Source organism: Petromyzon marinus, chromosome 79 (genome assembly GCF_048934315.1).
Source record: "Petromyzon marinus isolate PM22_M1 ecotype Great Lakes invasive population chromosome 79, UKy_Petmar_22M1.pri1.0, whole genome shotgun sequence".
NCBI classification, from domain to species: Eukaryota; Metazoa; Chordata; class Hyperoartia; order Petromyzontiformes; family Petromyzontidae; genus Petromyzon; species Petromyzon marinus.
The window spans coordinates 20,981,225-20,997,136 of NC_133745.1; the positions used below are offsets into that span (position 1 = coordinate 20,981,225).

Below are 15,912 nucleotides of genomic sequence, written 5' to 3' on the forward strand. Positions count from 1 at the left end.
CTGTCTCTCTGTGTCTCTCTCTGTGTCTCTCTGTGTCTCTCTCTCTCTGTATCTCTCTGTCTCTCTGTGTCTCTCTGTGTTTTTCTCTCTCCCTGTGTGTCTCTCTCTCTGTCTCTCTGTGTTTCTCTCTGTGTGTCTCTCTCTCTCTCTGTGTCTCTCTCTGTGTCTCTCTCTGTCTCTCTGTGTCTCTCTGTGTTTCTCTCTCTCTGTCTCTCTCTGTGTCTCTCTGTCTCTCTGTGTTTCTCTGCTCTCTGTGTTTCTCTCTCTCTCTGTGTCTCTCTCTCTGTCTCTCTCTGTCTCTCTGTGTCTCTCTGTGTCTCTGTCTCTCTCTCTGTGTCTCTGTCTCACTGTGTCTCACTGTGTCTCTGTGTCTCTCTGTGTCTCTCTGTGTCTCTCTCTCTGTGTCTCTCTGTGTCTCTCTCTCTCACTGTGTCTCTCTGTGTCTCTGTCTCTCTCTCTCTGTGTCTCACTGTGTCTCTCTGTGTCTCTCTGTCTCTCTGTGTTTCTCTCTCTCTCTGTGTCTCGCTTTCTCTCTGTCTCTCTGTGTCTCTCTGTCTCTCTGTGTTTCTCTCTCTCTCTCTGTGTCTCTCTGTGTTTCTCTCTCTCACTGTGTCTCTCTTTCTCTCTGTCTCTCTGTGTCTTTCTGTCTCTCTGTGTTTCTCTCTCTCTCTGTGTCTCTCTCTCTCTGTGTTTCTCTCTCTCTCTGTGTCTCTCTGTGTCTCTCTCTGTGTCCATCTGTCTCTCTGTGTCTCTGTGTCTCTCTCTGTCTCTCTGTATCTATCTGTCTCTCTGTGTCTAAGTGTCTATCTGTCTCTCTCTCTCTGTGTCTCTGTATCACTCTGTCTCACTGTGTTTCTGTCTCTCTCTGTCTCTGTGTCTCTATCTGTCTCTCTCTGTCTCTCTGTGTCTCTCTCTGTCTCTCTGTGTCTATCTGTCTTTCTCTCTGTGTCTGTCTCACTGTGTCTCACTGTGTCTCTGTGTGTCTGTGTCTCTCTGTGTCTCTCTGTGTCTCTCTCTGTGTCTATCTGTCTCTCTGTGTCTCTCTCTGTCTCTCTGTATCTATCTGTCTCTCTGTCTAAGTGTCTATCTGTCTCTCTCTCTGTGTCTCTGTATCACTGTGTCTCACTGTGTCTCTGTCTCTCTATGTCTCTGTGTCTCTATCTGTCTCTCTCTGTCTCTCTGTGTCTCTCTCTGTCTCTCTGTTTATCTGTCTTTGTCTCTGTGTCTCTGTCTCACTGTGTCTCACTGTGTCTCTGTGTGTCTGTGTCTCTCTGTGTCTCTCTCTTTCTTTCTGTGTCTCTGTCTCTCTCTGTCTATCTCTGTCTCTCTGTGTCTCTCTCTGTCTCTCTGTGTCTCTGTGTCTCTCTCTGTCTCTCTGTCTCTCTCTGTGTCTCTGTCTCACTGTGTCTCACTGTGTCTCTGTCTCTCTGTGTCTCTGTCTCTCTCTGTCTCTCTGTGTCTCTCTCTGTCTCTCTGTGTCTATCTGTCTCTCTCTCTGTGTCTCTGTGTCTCTGTCTCTCTCTGTCTCTCTCTGTCGCTCTGTGTCTCTCTCTGTCTCTCTGTGTCTATATGTCTCTCTCTGTGTCTCTGTCTCTCTCTCTGTGTCTGTGTCTCACTGTGTCCCACTGTGTCTCTGTGTGTCTGTGTCTCTCTGTGCCTCTCTGTGTGTCTCTCTCTGTCTCTCTCTGTCTCTCTGTGTCTCTGTGTCTCTCTCTGTCTCTCTCTGTATCTCTGTGTCTCTCTCTGTCTCTCTCTGTGTCTCTCTGTCTCTCTGTGTCTATCTGTCTCTCTCTGCGTCTTTGTCTTTCTCTGTGTCTCTGTCTCACTGTGTCTCTGTGTGTCTGTGTCTCTCTGTGTCTCTCTCTGTGTCTCTGTCTCTCTCTGTGTCTCTGTCTCACTGTGTCTCACTGTGTCTCTATCTCTCTGTGTCTCTCTCTGTCTCTCTGCGTCTATCTGTCTCTCTCTGTGTCTCTGTCTCACTGTGTCTCTCTGTGTCTATCTGTCTCTCTGTGTCTATCTGTCTCTCTGTGTCTCTGTCTCTTTCTCTGTGTCTCTCTGTCTCTCTGTGTCTCTCTGTGTCTCTCTCTGTCTCTCTCTGTCTCTCTCTGTGTCTCTCCGTGTCTCTGTCTCTCTCTGTGTCTCTCTGTCTCTCTGTGTCTATCTGTGTCCCTTTCTTTCTCTGTCTCTCTCTGTGTCTATCTGTGTCGATCTCTGTCTCACTGTGTCTCTCTGTCTCTCTGTGTCTCTGTGTCTCTTTGTGTCTCTCTTTGTCTTCCCGTGTCTCTCTCTGTCTCTCTCTGTGTCTCTCTCTGTGTGTCTCTCTGTGTCTCTCTGTGTCTCTCTCTGTCTCTCTCTGTCTCTCTCTCTCTGTCTCTCTGTGTCTCTCTGTGTCTCTCTCTCTGTCTCTCTGTGTCTCTCTCTGTGTCTCTCTGTGTCTCTCTCTCTCTGTATCTCTCTGTCTCTCTGTGTCTCTCTGTGTTTTTCTCTCTCCCTGTGTGTCTCTCTCTCTGTCTCTCTGTGTTTCTCTCTGTGTGTCTCTCTCTCTCTCTGTGTCTCTCTCTGTGTCTCTCTCTGTCTCTCTGTGTCTCTCTGTGTTTCTCTCTCTCTCTGTCTCTCTCTGTGTCTCTCTGTCTCTCTGTGTTTCTCTGCTCTCTGTGTTTCTCTCTCTCTCTGTGTCTCTCTCTCTGTCTCTCTCTGTCTCTCTGTGTCTCTCTGTGTCTCTGTCTCTCTCTCTGTGTCTCTGTCTCACTGTGTCTCACTGTGTCTCTGTGTCTCTCTGTGTCTCTCTGTGTCTCTCTCTCTGTGTCTCTCTGTGTCTCTCTCTCTCACTGTGTCTCTCTGTGTCTCTGTCTCTCTCTCTCTGTGTCTCACTGTGTCTCTCTGTGTCTCTCTGTCTCTCTGTGTTTCTCTCTCTCTCTGTGTCTCGCTTTCTCTCTGTCTCTCTGTGTCTCTCTGTCTCTCTGTGTTTCTCTCTCTCTCTCTCTGTGTCTCTCTGTGTTTCTCTCTCTCTGTGTGTCTCTCTTTCTCTCTGTCTCTCTGTGTCTTTCTGTCTCTCTGTGTTTCTCTCTCTCTGTGTCTCTCTCTCTCTGTGTCTCTCTGTCTCTCTGTGTCTCTCTGTGTCTCTGTCTCTCTCTGTGTCTCTGTCTCTCTGTGTCTCTCTGTCTCTCTGTGTTTCTCTCTCTCTCTCTGTCTCTCTGTGTCTCTCTCTCTCACTGTGTCTCTCTCCGCAACCCACCCACCCACCCCACCCCAACCCGGCCGCCCTCATGCAGGTGGGAGACTCGTGGCTTGAGGGCTGCGAGCAGAAGGAGTGCCTGGAGGGCGGCCGCGTGCTGGCGAGCGCCGTGCCCTGCCAGGACGAGGCGGCGAACTCCCGATGCCCGCCCGGAGTTCGCCTCATGCCAGCGCCGCCGGTGCCCCTCCTGCCCGGCGCCATCGGCAGGGCCCCCACGTGCTGCCCTCCCCTGCAGTGCGGTGAGCCGGGAGGCGACCCCAAGCCACCCGCTCCTGCACCCAATGCCGCGCTCGCCCCCTGGCGCGAAAGGGGCAACGCTCGATACCGCCCTCACTTCTTGAGGAGCCGGGGGTTAGAAGGGAGCGAGATGGAGCGGGTGGAGATTAGCCCACACACGGTGTATAAGGGAGGGAGATGGAACAGATGGGGATTAGCCCACACGGTGTAGAAGGGAGCGAGATGGAACAGGTGGAGATTAGTCCACACACGATATAGAAGGGAGTGAGATGGAACAGATGGAGATTAGTCAACACACGGTGTAGAAGGGAGCGAGATGGAGCGGGTGGAGATTAGCCCACACACGGTGTAGAAGGGAGCGAGATGGAACAGATGGAGATTAGCCCACACACGGTGTAGAAGGGAGTGAGATGGAACAGATGGAGATTAGTCCACACACGGTGTAGAAGGGAGCGAGATGGAACTGATGGAGATTAGCCCACACACGGTGTAGAATGGAGGGAGATGGAACGGATGGAGATTAGCCCACCCACGGTGTATAAGGGAGCGATATGGAACAGATGGAGATTAGTCCACACACGGTGTAGAAGGGAGCGAGATGGAACAGGTGGAGATTAGTCCACACACGGTATAGAAGGGAGTGAGATGGAACAGATGGAGATTAGTCAACACACAGTGTAGAAGGGAGCGAGATGGAGCGGGTGGAGATTAGCCCACACACGGTGTATAAGGGAGGGAGATGGAACAGATGGAGATTAGTCCACACACGGTGTGGAAGGGAGCGAGATGGAACAGATGGAGATTAGCCCACACACGGTGTAGAAGGGAGCGAGGTGGAACGGGTGGAGATTTGCCCACACACGGTGTAGAAGGGAGTGAGATGGAACAGATGGAGATTAGCCCACACACGGTGTAAAAGGGAGCGAGATGGAACGGATGGAGATTAGTCCACACACGGTGTAGAAGGGAGCGAGATGGAACGGGTGGACATTAGCCCACACACGGTGTAGAAGGGAGCGAGATGGAACAGATGGAGATTAGCCCACACACGGTGTAAAAGGGAGCGAGATGGAACGGATGGAGATTAGCCCACACACGGTGTAGAAGGGAGCGAGATGGAACAGATGGAGATTAGCCCACACACGGTGTAGAAGGGAGTGAGATGGAACAGATGGAGATTATCCCACACACGGTGTAGAAGGGAGCGAGATGGAACTGATGGAGATTAGCCCACACACGGTGTAGAAGGGAGCGAGATGGAACAGATGGAGATTAGCCCACACACGGTGTAGAAGGGAGCGAGATGGAACAGATGGAGATTAGCCCACACACGGTGTAGAAGGGAGTGAGATGGAACAGATGGAGATTAGTCCACACACGGTGTAGAAGGGAGTGAGATGGAACAGATGGAGATTAGTCCACACACGGTGTAGAAGGGAGTGAGATGGAACAGATGGAGATTAGTCCACACACGGTGTAGAAGGGAGCGAGATGGAACAGATGGAGATTAGCCCACACACAGTGTAGAAGGGAGCGAGATGGAGATTAGTCCACTCACGGTGTAGAAGGGAGTGAGATGGAACAGATGGAGATTAGTCCACACACGGTGTAGAAGGGAGTGAGATGGAACAGATGGAGATTAGTCCACACACGGTGTAGAAGGGAGCGAGATGGAACAGATGGAGATTAGCCCACACACAGTGTAGAAGGGAGCGAGATGGAGATTAGTCCACTCACGGTGTAGAAGGGAGTGAGATGGAACAGATGGAGATTAGTCCGCGCACGGTGTAGAAGGGAGCGAGATGGAACAGATGGAGATTAGCCCACACACGGTGTATAAGTGAGCGAGATGGAACAGATGGAGATTAGCCCACACATGGTGTAGAAGGGAGTGAGATGGAACGGATGGAGATTAGCCCACACACGGTGTAGAAGGGAGCGAGATGGAGATTAGTCCACACACGGTGTAGAAGGGAGTGAGATGGAACGGATGGAGATTAGTCCACACACGGTGTAGAAGGGAGCGAGATGGAACAGATGGAGATTAGTCCACACACGGTGTAGAAGGGAGCGAGATGGAACAGATGAAGATTAGCCCACACACGGTGTAGAAGGGAGCGAGATGGAACAGATGGAGATTAGCCCACACACGGTGTAGAAGGGAGCGAGATGGAACGGATGGAAATTAGTCCACTCATGGTGTAGAAGGGAATGAGATGGAACAGATGGAGATTAGCCCACACACGGTGTAGAAGGGAGCGAGAGGAACGGATGGAGATTAGTCCACTCACGGTGTAGGAGGGAGCGAGTTGGAACGGATGGGGATTAGCCCACACACGGTGTAGAAGGGAGCGAGAGGAACGGATGGAGATTAGCCCACACACGGTGTAGAAGGGAGCGAGATGGAACAGATGGAGATTAGCCCACACACGGTGTAGAAGGGAGCGAGATGGAACGGATGGAAATTAGTCCACTCATGGTGTAGAAGGGAGTGAGATGGAACAGATGGAGATTAGCCCACACACGGTGTAGAAGGGAGCGAGAGGAACGGATAGAGATTAGTCCACACACGGTGTAGAAGGGAGCGAGATGGAACAGATGGAGATTAGCCCACACACGGTGTAGAAGGGAGCGAGATGGAACAGATGGAGATTAGCCCACACACGGTGTAGAAGGGAGCAAGATGGAACAGATGGAGATTAGCCCACACACGGTGTAGAAGAGAGCGAGATGGAACGGATGGAGATTAGCCCACACACGATGTAGAAGGTGAGCGAGATGGAGCAGATGGAGATTAGCCCACACACGGTGTAGAAGGGAGCGAGATGGAACGGATGGAGATTAGCCCACACACGGTGTAGAAGGGAGCGAGATGGAACAGATGGAGATTATCCCACACACGGTGTAGAAGGGAGCGAGATGGAACGGATGGAGATTAGCCCTCACACGGTGTAGAAGGGAGCGAGATGGAACGGATGGAGATTAGCCCACACACTTACAGCTGCTGTACCGCCCTCTGCTGGATGTCTGCGTTGCTCTCCCTGACGATTCCTTTCGCTCCTCCACTTTTGTCGCCCTCCCCAGATGCCTGCGTCCACAAGGGCGTCTACCACCAGGTGGGTGGGCGGGCCACATCGGTTCACGAAGTTGTTTGTCAAGTCAACAAAACGTGGCCAATGAGTTGCTCGACAAGCACCAACCTCTTGTGTGTGTGAGAGAGTAAACCACCCTCCCGCCTGCAGCGATGACATTCGGTCGCTCGGTCAGTCAGACGGTCGGTCAATCGGTCGGTCAATCGGTCGGTCGGTCGGTCAATCGGTCGGTCGGTCGGTCAATCGGTCGGTCAATCGGTCGGTCAATCGGTCGGTCGGTCGGTCAATCGGTCGGTCGGTCGGTCAATCGGTCGGTCAATCGGTCGGTCGGTCGGTCAATCGGTCGGTCAATCGGTCGGTCGGTCGGTCAGTCGGTCGGTCGGTCGGTCAGACGGTCGGTCGCCCCTCCACGGATTGACGCAGGAGATGCCCCCCCCCGCCCCCCCGCCCCCCCCGCCCCCCGCCCCCCTCCCGCCCCCCCTGCCCCCCCCGCCCCCCGCCAGGTTGGCGAGCGCTGGAACGACACGGCCAGCCGCTGCGTCCTCTTCTCCTGCGGCCTGGTGGGCGGGCGAGCCGCCGTGCACGAGGCCATCACCAGCTGCTCGCCGTTCAACTTCGACCACTGCGAGGTGACGGTCGCCCCCCCCCCACCACCACCACCACCACCACCCGTGTGGGGGGCGGTGCCACCACCCCCTGTGTCTCCACCCCCTGTGTCACCACCCCCTGTGTCACCACCCCCTGTGTCACCACCCCCTGTGTCACCACCCCCTGTATCACCGCCCCCTGTCTCCCCGTGTCACCACCCCCTGTATCACCACCCCCCGTCTCCCCGTGTCTCCCTGTCTCTCCACTGGACGTGCTGTACAGGACTCAGTCGAGGTGGTCTACGACACTCAGGGCTGCTGTCTCCTGCCTCTCCCTGTCTCCCCGTGTCACCACCCCCTGTCTCCCTGTGTCTCCCCGTGTGTCTCCACCCCCTGTCTCCCTGTGTCACCACCCCCTGTCTCCCCGTATCACCGCCCCCTGTCTCCCCGTGTCTCCCTGTCTCTCCGCTGGACGTGCCGTACAGGACTCAGTCGAGGTGGTCTACGACTGCCAGGGCTGCTGCCTCCTGCCTCTCCCTGTCTCCCTGTGTCACCACTCCCTGTCTGTGTCACCACCCCCCGTCTCTCCGTGTGTCTCCACCCCCTGTCTCCCTGTGTCACCACCCCCTGTCTCCCTGTGTCTCCCTGTGTGTCATCACCCCCTGTCTCCCTGTGTCTCCACCCCCTGTCTCCCTGTGTCTCCCTGTGTGTCACCACCCCCTGTCTCCCTGTGTCTCCCTGTGTGTCTCCACCCCTTGTCTCCCTGTGTCTCCCTGTGTGTCATCACCCCCTGTCTCCCTGTGTCACCACCCCCTGTCTCCCCGTGTCACCACCCCCTGTATCACCACCCCCTGTCTCCCCGTGTCTCCCTGTCTCTCTGCTGGACGTGCCGTACAGGACTCAGTCGAGGTGGTCTACGACACTCAGGGCTGCTGTCTCCTGCCTCTCCCTGTCTCCCCGTGTCTCCACCCCCTGTCTCCCTGTGTCTCCAGCCCCTGTGTCACCACCCCCTGTCTCCCTGTGTGTCTCCACCCCCTGTCTCCCCGTGTCTCCACCCCTGTCTCCCTGTGTCACCACCCCGTGTCTCCCTGTGTCACCACCCCCTGTCTCCCTGTGTCTCCACCCCCTGTCTCCCTGTGTCTCCACGCCTGTCTCCCCGTGTGTCTCCACCCCCTGTCTCCCCGTGTCACCACCCCCTGTGTCTCCACCCCCTGTCTCCCTGTGTCACCGCCCCCTGTCTCCCTGTGTCTCCCCGTGTGTCTCCACCCCCTGTCTCCCTGTGTCTCCACCCCCTGTCTCCCCCTGTCTCCCCGTGTGTCTCCACCCCCTGTCCCCCTGTGTCTCCACCCCCTGTCTACCTGTATCACCGCCCCCGTCTCCCCATGTCTCCCTGTGTGTCACCACCCCCTGTCTCCCCGTATCACCACCCCCTGTCTCCCCGTGTCTCCCTGTCTCTCCGCTGGACGTGCCGTACAGGACTCAGTCGAGGTGGTCTACAACACTCAGGGCTGCTGTCTCCTGCCTCTCCCTGTCTCCCTGTGTCTCCACCCCCTGTCTCCCCGTGTCACCACCCCCTGTCTCCCTGTGTCTCCCCGTGTGTCTCCACCCCCTGTCTCCCTGTGTCTCCACCCCCTGTCTCCCCGTGTCACCACCCCCTGTCTCCCTGTGTCTCCCCGTGTGTCTCCACCCCCTGTCTCCCTGTGTCTCCACCCCCTGTCTCCCTGTCTCCCCGTGTGTCACCGCCCCCGTCTCCCCATGTCTCCCTGTGTGTCACCACCCCCTGTCTCCCCGTATCACCGCCCCCTGTCTCCCTGTGTCTCCCTGTCTCTCCGCTGGACGTGCCGTACAGGACTCAGTCGAGGTGGTCTACGACACTCAGGGCTGCTGTCTCCTGCCTCTCCCTGTCTCCCTGTGTCACCACCCCCTGTCTCCCTGTGTCTCCACCCCCTGTCTCCCTGTGTCACCACCCCCTGTCTCCCTGTGTCTCCACCCCCTGTCTCCCCGTGTCACCACCCCCTGTCTCCCTGTGTCTCCCCGTGTGTCTCCACCCCTGTCTCCCTGTGTCACCACCCCCTGTCTCCCTGTGTCTCACCACCCCCTGTCTCCCCGTGTCTCCCTGTCTCTCCGCTGGACGTGCCGTACAGGACTCAGCCGAGGTGGTCTACGACGCCCAGGGCTGCTGCCCCGTGTCGTGCCAGCCCCGGGCGGGGCCCGGGGACTCCCCGCGGTGCCGCACGTTCAAGACGCTGGAGATCGTCCGCGTGGGGTCCTGCAACAGCTCCGAGCTCGAGCTGGGCCATTGCAGCGGCACCTGCCAGTCCTCGACCAGGTGAGGACCACCACACCCTCATCCATCGTCTTCTTCGTCATCTTCGTAGACGTCATCGTCATCGTTGCCGTCATCATGCTGCACTTCACACTACTGTACACTACACTATACACTGCACTATACTGTACACTACTATACACTACACACTACTATACACTACACTACACACTACTACACACTACACTACTATACACTACTACACTATACACTACTACACTAAACACTGCACTTCTATACACTGCACTATACACTGCACTATACACTGCACTACTATACACTACACTATACACTACACTATACACTACACTATACACTACTATACACTGCACTATACACTACACTACTATACACTACACTATACACTACACTACAATACCTTACACTATACACTACTATACACTACACTACTATACACTACACTACTATACACTGCACTATAAACTACACTACTATACACTACAATATACTACACTACAATATACTACACTACAATATACTACACTACACACTATACTATACACTACTATACACTGCACTATACACCACTACTATACACTACACTACTATACACTACACTATACACTACACTATACACTACTATACACTACACTATAATATACTACACTATACACTACACTATACACTACACTACTATACACTACACTATACACTACACTACTATACCCTACACTATACACTACTATACACTACACTACTATACACTACACTATACACTACACTACTATACACTACACTATACACTACACTACTATACACTACACTACACACTATACACTACACTATACACTACACTACTATACACTACTAAATACTACACTATACACTACTATACACTACACTACTATACACTACACTACTATATACTACACTATACACTACACTACTATACACTACACTATACACCACACTATACACTACTACACTACTATATACTACACTACTATATACTACACTACTATACACTACACTATACACTACACTACTATACACTACACTACTATTCACTACACTACTATGCACTACACTACTATACACTACACTACACACTACACTACACACTACACTATACACTACACTACTATACACTACTATACACTACACTATACACTACACTACTATACACTACTATACACTACACTATACACTACACTACTATACACTACTACACTATACACTACACTATACACTACACTACTATACACTACACTATACACTACACTACTATACACTACACTACTATGCACTACACTACTATGCACTACACTACTATACACTACACTACACACTACTATACACTACACTATACACTACACTACTATACACTACACTACTATACACTACACTACTATACACTACACTACACTATACACTACACTATACACTACACTACTACACTACACTATACACTACACTATACACTACACTATACACTACACCTCCGATTAACGCAGTTGGCTACGTACGGCGCGCAAAAAAGTTCAACATGGTCACCGTACCACTCACCCCTCTCCTCCTCACCCCTCTCCTCCTCACCCCCTCCTCCTCACCCCCCTCTCCTCCTCACCCCCTCCTCCTCACCCCCCTCCTCCTCACCCCCCTCCTCCTCACCCCCCTCCTCCTCACCCCTCTCCTCCTCACCCCCCTCCTCCTCACCCCCCTCCTCCTCACCCCTCTCCTCCTCACCCCCCTCCTCCTCACCCCCTCCTCCTCACCCCCCTCCTCCTCACCCCCCTCCTCCTCACCCCCCTCCTCCTCACCCCCTCCTCCTCACCCCTCTCCTCCTCACCCCCCTCCTCCTCCCCCCCCTCCTCCTCACCCCCCTCCTCCTCACCCCTCTCCTCCTCACCCCCCTCCTCCTCACCCCTCTCCTCCTCACCCCCCTCCTCCTCCCCCCCCTCCTCCTCACCCCCCTCCTCCTCCCCCCCCTCCTCCTCACCCCCCTCCTCCTCACCCCCCTCCTCCTCACCCCCCTCCTCCTCACCCCTCTCCTCCTCACCGCAGGCTGGACCATGCCCGGCGCTCCGTCGTTCGAGCCTGCAGCTGCTGCAGGGAGAGTTTGGTGGAGCAGCGGAGCGCCACTCTACGCTGTGACGATGGCACCACCAGGAGCTACGCCTATGACTTTGTGAGGGCCTGCTCCTGCCTGGCCCTGTGCTGACCGCGGTGACGGTGACGATGAGGGTGGTGGTGGTGACAGTGGTGGTGGTGGAGACAGTGGTGGTGGTGGTGACAGTGGTGGTGGTGACAGTGGTGGTGGTGGTGACTGTGGTGGTGGTGGTGGTGACAGTGGTGGTGGTGGTGGTGGTGACAGTGGTGGTGACAGTGGTGGTGGTGACAGTGGTGGTGGTGACAGTGGTGGTGGTGGTGACAGTGGTGGTGGTGGTGGTGGTGACAGTGGTGGTGGTGACAGTGGTGGTGGTGGTGACAGTGGTGGTGGTGACAGTGGTGGTGGTGGTGACAGTGGTGGTGGTGGTGACAGTGGTGGTGGTGGTGACAGTGGTGGTGGTGGTGACGATGGTGGTGACAGTGGTGGTGACAATGATGGTGGCGATGACGATAATGGTTACCAGGAGCTACACCTATGCCTTCGTCAGGCGCCTGCTCCTGCCTGGCCCTGTGCTGACCGCGGTCGCCCCACCTGCCATCTCCTCTCTACCCTCAATAGCCTCCTACAACCCCCCCTCCCCCACAACTCCTCCCCGCCCCTTTCCTCCGACCTCTGACCTCGGCCGCCCTCCGACCTCTGACCTCGGCCCCCTTCTTCTTTCCTTCAAAAGGCCGAACGCCGTTCGCTCCTCTTTCTCCGTCCGCCCTCAACCACCATCCCTGTGGCCACGCTGGGGGAAACCGTCCCTTACCACCTCCAAGGTCCATCCAACCTCATCGCCCCCTCCCTCCCCCGGCCCCTATCCCCTTCTTCCCTCCGTCCTTACATCCATCCTTTCCCTACTCACTCACTCTCACTCTCTCACTCTCTCTCTCTCTTTTCAATTCTTCTCCAACCCTCCGCCGTCTTTCCTGCCTATGTCAAAGTCGGCCATCATCGCGCCCCAATCCCTCGACGTGAACCGCGTCTCGAACCGCCGCCCGGTTTCCCCGGGGCTTCCGCCCTCCGCTCCCCGAAGGTTTTCTCGGGCGCCTTGTAGACTCGCGCCTCGACAACCCCGACCCCACTCCGCCAAGTCTGGCTTTTGGCCCGCTCATTGCCGTCCAGAAGGACACCGCGTGACCTACTCGACCCCGCGCAGGACTCCCATCCGCCTCGATGTCCCCCCGCCCTTCGACACGCAGGTCCATCGTCCCCCCCCCCGGTCCGTCGTCCCACTCTTCTTCATGCTTACTCTCTCTGTCTCTGTCTCGATCTCTCTCATTCATCCCGGGCAAATTTCCGGCGCTGCTTAATCCTGGCTCCACTTCGCGTCTCCCGTCACGCTCATCCATCGGCCTCCTCCCCCCCCCCCCCCCCCCCCAATCGCTCCTGCTCCACTCCCTCCCCCGCCACAGCCGGTACATTCCCCAAAGGCTCTGTCCAGGGCCCCCCGCCCCCCCCCCCCTTCTTCTCTTCTCTCTTCTTCATCTCCCCCTCTCGCAGCCCTCGGCTTTCACTCCGGACCTCACTCCTCTAAAACCCAGGATTCATCTTTCCCCTCCACCGACCTCCACCATCACCTCCTTCCCCCCCTGCCTCCCCCCACTTCTCACTCACCCCCTATCCCCTCTGCCCGCAGCGTACGGCGACCTCTACGGCACCTCCCTTGTCCCTCGCCTCCCACACCTCCGCCATCACCCGCAACCTGCAGATTCCACCTTCTAAGCGTTCGCAAGGCTATGCCCTCTCATGCCTCAGCCCCGCCGCCAGACTGCTAACACACTCGCTCATCTTCCCCTCGGTTAGACGGCCGCAGCTTTCTCTCTCTCTCTCTCGCTCGCTCGCCTACCCGGTCTCCCAGCCCTTTGTGCGGTCCGTTCCACTGCAAACACAACCAAGATGCGGCTGCACGCTGCAACCTACGGCCTGCCACGCTGCTCCCCATCGGCTACCGGAGCCTGTTCAAGCTCCTCACGCCGGTCTATGAACCTCTCCACGGCCTCGCCGCACCGCCACACTTCTCTCGTCTCCTTCCAGGTCCCCGCCCCGCTCCGCTCGCGATCTCTCCAACTCCTCTCCGCTCCTCCTACCCCCTCCCCCGCCCGCCGCCACTCGCCCACCTTGCACTTGAACGAACTTCCCCGTCCGCATGAAGCTCCCTCAAGGGCCCCATCTCTCCTCACTGGTCTCCCCGTCCTCACCTCCGTCCCTAGGTACCCACCGTAATTCCCGTTCCCACAACACCTCCCTACCAATACCCCCACCCCCCTTTCCCCTCTTTCCCCCTCCTTCTCTCGCATGCCACCGTGTCACTTTTAGCAAAAACGATTGTGCCATTTATAAGTCTTGTAAAGCGCCTCGCATGTGACGCGGTATGTTAATGTGAGATAAGATGGCGGTGAAGATGGCGATGGTGATGGTGACGATGATGGAGATGGTGACGATGATGGAGATGGTGACGATGATGGTGATGATGACGATGACGGTGACGATGATGGTGACGATGACGGTGACGATGACGGTGATGATGACGGTGACGATGATGCCTGCTGTATATTTGGAGTCTGTCTCTCTCTCTCTCTCTCCCAGTGGTCGCGTGGATTTTTCTCCGGTTCCTTCCAGTTTTTTCCATCCACATTCAGAATCAACGTCACGCAATTCAAATGTTCACATGATAAGCCACTTGCCTGAGCCGTTATCATTTGTGACGGCAAAGTCGCTTCTGCCAAAAGAGCTACGCAGCATTTCAGTGGGGCCTTGCACCTGGTTAAAATATAAAACAAACGTTTACTTTTTAGTACGCCTTTTGGCGTCTTCTGGTCCAACACCAGTGGAGACTGGGCTCTAAGAAAAGCCGTCTCGGGTGTGGACCAATCAAATTCAAGGACAGTGCCAATATTATTATCAGAGTTGTCTCTTTTGTTTGCATTTTGACTGCTTGTGTTGTGGTTATTGCAAACATGATGCCTTGAATAAAGGTGTCAGTTTTTGTGCCAGTTAAAAGGGTAAAACCTCTTGCTAAACGTTTACTTTTGATTTAAAGCTTTTGTGACCGCAGGGATTCATATTCTTGGTTCTTTTGGTAGAGTCACCACCACGTAGAAGGGAAACAATAAAATAATGAAAATATATATGAAACAATAAAATTCACACGACGTTTCGACTGCAACACAAGAAGCAGTCATCGTCAGGTGTGAAAACCACAGCAAGAAATTTTATTGCTTTATTATTTTATTGTTTCCCTCCTACGTGGTGACTTTACCACGAAGAACCGAGAATACAACCGTTTCCTGTTATCCATAATAGTTTTACTTTATTACTTTATCGGGACTAAAGGTGTTAGAACACGAGAATCTAAATGTTCCATGAAGCCCGCCACCACCCGGCCAAATCGGTCAACTCTCCCAGCGTCCGCCGCTTGTGTGTCGGAGAGTTTGCAGCTGCGCCTATCGTTGAAGTTGCGAGACCCTCGCTTGTGGAGACTCGGTTCTTGTGCACTGTGGAACTCCCTCTTAATGAGCAGCCGAGTTAACAACTAATCGCTTAACGGCGGGCCTCCATAGAGTATCGTAGTTTATAGTCGTGTAGTGTAGTGTGTAGTGTAGTGTGTAGTGTATAGTAGTGTAGTGTGTAGTGTATAGTGTAGTGTATAGTAGTGTGTTGTAGTGTATAGTGTAGTGTATTGTAGTGTAGAGTATAGTGTATTGTAGTGTAGTGTATAGTTTAGTGTATAGTGTAGTAGTGTATAGTGTAGTGTATAGTAGTGTAGTGTATAATGTAGTAGTGTATAGTGTAGTGTATAGTAGTGTAGTGTATAGTAGTGTATAGTGTAGTGTATAGTAGTGTAGTTTATAGTGTAGTGTATAGTGTATAGTAGTGTAGTAGATAGTAGCGTAGTGCCTCCATAGAGCCCAATGTGTTCGCTTACCGACCATTCCCCCGCTAACGAAGAGCCGTTGTAGGCAACCAACTACCATCACTAAGGGTTGGGCTTCCACACGCACGTCCTCCACGCGCACGTCCTCCACACGCACGTTGGCGGTGGTGGTGTTGGCGGTGGCGGTGGTGGTGTTGGCAGTAGTGGTGGTGTTGGCGGTGGTGGTGGTGGTGGTGGTGTTGGCGGTGGTGGTGGTGGTGTTGGCGGTGGCGGTGGTGGCGGTGGTGGTGGTGTTGGCGGTGGTGGTGGTGTTGGCGGTGGCGGTGGTGGTGGTGGTGGTGTTGGCGGTGGTGGTGGTGGTGGTGTTGGCGGTGGCGGTGGTGGTGTTGGCGGTGGTGGTGTTGGCGGTGGCGGTGGTGGTGTTGGCGGTGGCGGTGGTGTTGGT

At 54.6% G+C, this 15,912-nt stretch overlaps 1 protein-coding gene across 1 annotated transcript in view; it reads left to right on the plus strand.

The window, feature by feature from the left end:
• The window catches only part of LOC116958557 (uncharacterized), a 183,495-nt gene extending 167,813 nt beyond the window's left edge, over positions 1 to 15,682 (plus strand). Inside the window, exons 31-35 of the mRNA XM_076057101.1 lie at positions 3,273 to 3,474; positions 6,557 to 6,588; positions 7,068 to 7,193; positions 9,296 to 9,480; positions 11,503 to 15,682. Of these exons, the coding sequence (XP_075913216.1) occupies positions 3,273 to 3,474; positions 6,557 to 6,588; positions 7,068 to 7,193; positions 9,296 to 9,480; positions 11,503 to 11,659 (702 nt within the window). The 3' untranslated portion in view covers positions 11,660 to 15,682. The remainder of the gene's footprint in view (positions 1 to 3,272; positions 3,475 to 6,556; positions 6,589 to 7,067; positions 7,194 to 9,295; positions 9,481 to 11,502) is intronic.
• Positions 15,683 to 15,912: the final 230 nt, after the last annotated feature.